The sequence below is a fragment of the Sus scrofa genome, chromosome 1, assembly GCF_054392235.1.
Source record: "Sus scrofa isolate SSC_HxYL_T2T_F1_AM1 chromosome 1, Sscrofa_HxYL_maternal_Yorkshire_Landrace_v2.0, whole genome shotgun sequence".
In the NCBI taxonomy this organism is placed as follows: Eukaryota; Metazoa; Chordata; class Mammalia; order Artiodactyla; family Suidae; genus Sus; species Sus scrofa.
In genome coordinates, this window is record NC_139383.1 from 99,894,142 (window position 1) to 99,896,048 (window position 1,907).

Below are 1,907 nucleotides of genomic sequence, written 5' to 3' on the forward strand. Positions count from 1 at the left end.
TTGGTGGTAAAACACAATGGAACGGTGCTGAGCGAATTCATCCTCATGGGAAAAACAGACCACCCTGAGCTGCAGGATCCATTATTTGGGCTGTTCCTGCTCATCTCTGTGATCTCAGGGGTGGGCAATTTGGGCATGGTCATCCTCACCAAGGTGGATGCCAGCCTCCAAACGCCCATGTACTTCTTTCTCAGACACCTGTCTCTTACAGATTTTGGTTATTCCACAACTGTTAGTTGTGGACCCAAGATGTTAGTAAGTTTTGTTGTGGATGAAAATAAAATCCCCTATTATTTTTGTGCCACACAGCTGGCTTTTTTCATCATGTTCTTTATCAGTGAACTTTTCATTCTGTCGGCAATGGCCTATGACCGCTACGTGGCCATTGGTCACCCTCTGCTCTACACTGTCATAATGTCACCAAGGTTGTGTTGTGTACTAGTGGTGATCCCTTATAACTATAGTGTCATTTTGTCTTCTCTGACCATCCTAAAAATTTTAACTTCATTGTTCTGTGACTCTAATGTCATTAGGCATTTCTACTGCAGCAGTCTGTCCTTGATAGCTTTGCTATGCTCAGACACACAGGAAATTCGACTGATAATTCTGATGTTTTCTACTTTTAATCTGGTGTCCTCTCTTTTGATAGTCGTTGTGTTCTACACTCTGATCCTTGTCATCATCCTTAGGATGAACTCTGCAGAAAGCAGGAACAAGGCTCTCTCCACCTTTGGCTCTCACCTGACAGTGATACCTGTATTCTATGGGACTCTCTTCTTTATGTATGTGCAGCCCAAATCCAGTGAGTCCTTTGATACTGATAAAGTGGCCTCTTTATTTTATACTCTTGTAATACCCATGCTGAATCCTGTGATCTACAGTTTAAGAAAAAAAGAGGTGAAAAATGCTGTATGCAGAACTTGGAATATGTGTGCAAATGTTCTGCTTAAAATTCACTGTAGGATATACTAACGATCAATACCATATTTTCCAAGGTTATTATAACTAACATTGTTTTAGCCTTGTACATCTTCATGGGATGGATAAAAATCAATGTGACATTAACAATGAAACAAAGAAATATATCCATTATTTTCAAGCTAAAATTGATCACTGACAGATTGCTAATTCAACCTCATACTTCAGATGTTAACGTATTTACTTTCAGGTACAAATTAGGTGTCATTCCCACATGCAGTCGAAAGTACCCAGTTTTTATGTCTTCTGCAATAAACATTTATTTCCATAAAGCCAGAGACTCTGCTTATTACATTCACAATTTCATCTATGTCTTCTAGCACAGTGAAAGGCATAAAAAACTGCCTGATATATATTATGTAAATGGATTCATTCAAGGAAATAAACATATATTATTGAGTTTAACAACCAAAATTCCTCTCTTTCTAAGACTAACAGAAAGTACAGACAATAGGCAAATAAATATTGGGCTCTAAAGTATGATATTGAACATTATGATAATGCAATTGGGCATGATCAAATAGATACAAAAAAAGTCCAATTAAATTTACATGAGGTACATAAGCAATTCAAAGAAAGAGTGCCCATTGAACAAATTGTGCTAGAACAATTAATTCATTGTCCACAGGAAAAGAAAGAAGATATAAAGGAAATAAAAAAAGAAAAAGAAAGAGGAAGAGAGGAGAGAGGGAATGAGGGAGTAAGGAAGGAAGGAAAGAAGGAGGAATGTTGAAATAAAATTAGTACAAAAATTAACTCGCAATAAAACATGACAAATATAAAATGTGAAACTAAAATTTTAGAGCAAAACATAAGAGAAAATTCACCTAAAGGACCAAATACTAGGTGAAAAGTCCATCAATGTGACATAAAGAGATTCATAAAAATAAAAAAAAAATGTTAAATAGGACTTTTTTACTTTTTATTTT

General features: G+C 35.8%; 1 protein-coding gene across 1 annotated transcript; it reads left to right on the forward strand.

The window, feature by feature from the left end:
- LOC146406198 (olfactory receptor 8K3-like) lies at positions 1-972 on the forward strand (the record flags this gene model as incomplete). The annotated part of the gene is made up of 1 exon (XM_085013244.1): positions 1-972. A coding segment is annotated over one exon (972 nt), but the record flags the coding sequence as incomplete, so codon positions are not given.
- Positions 973-1,907: the final 935 nt, after the last annotated feature.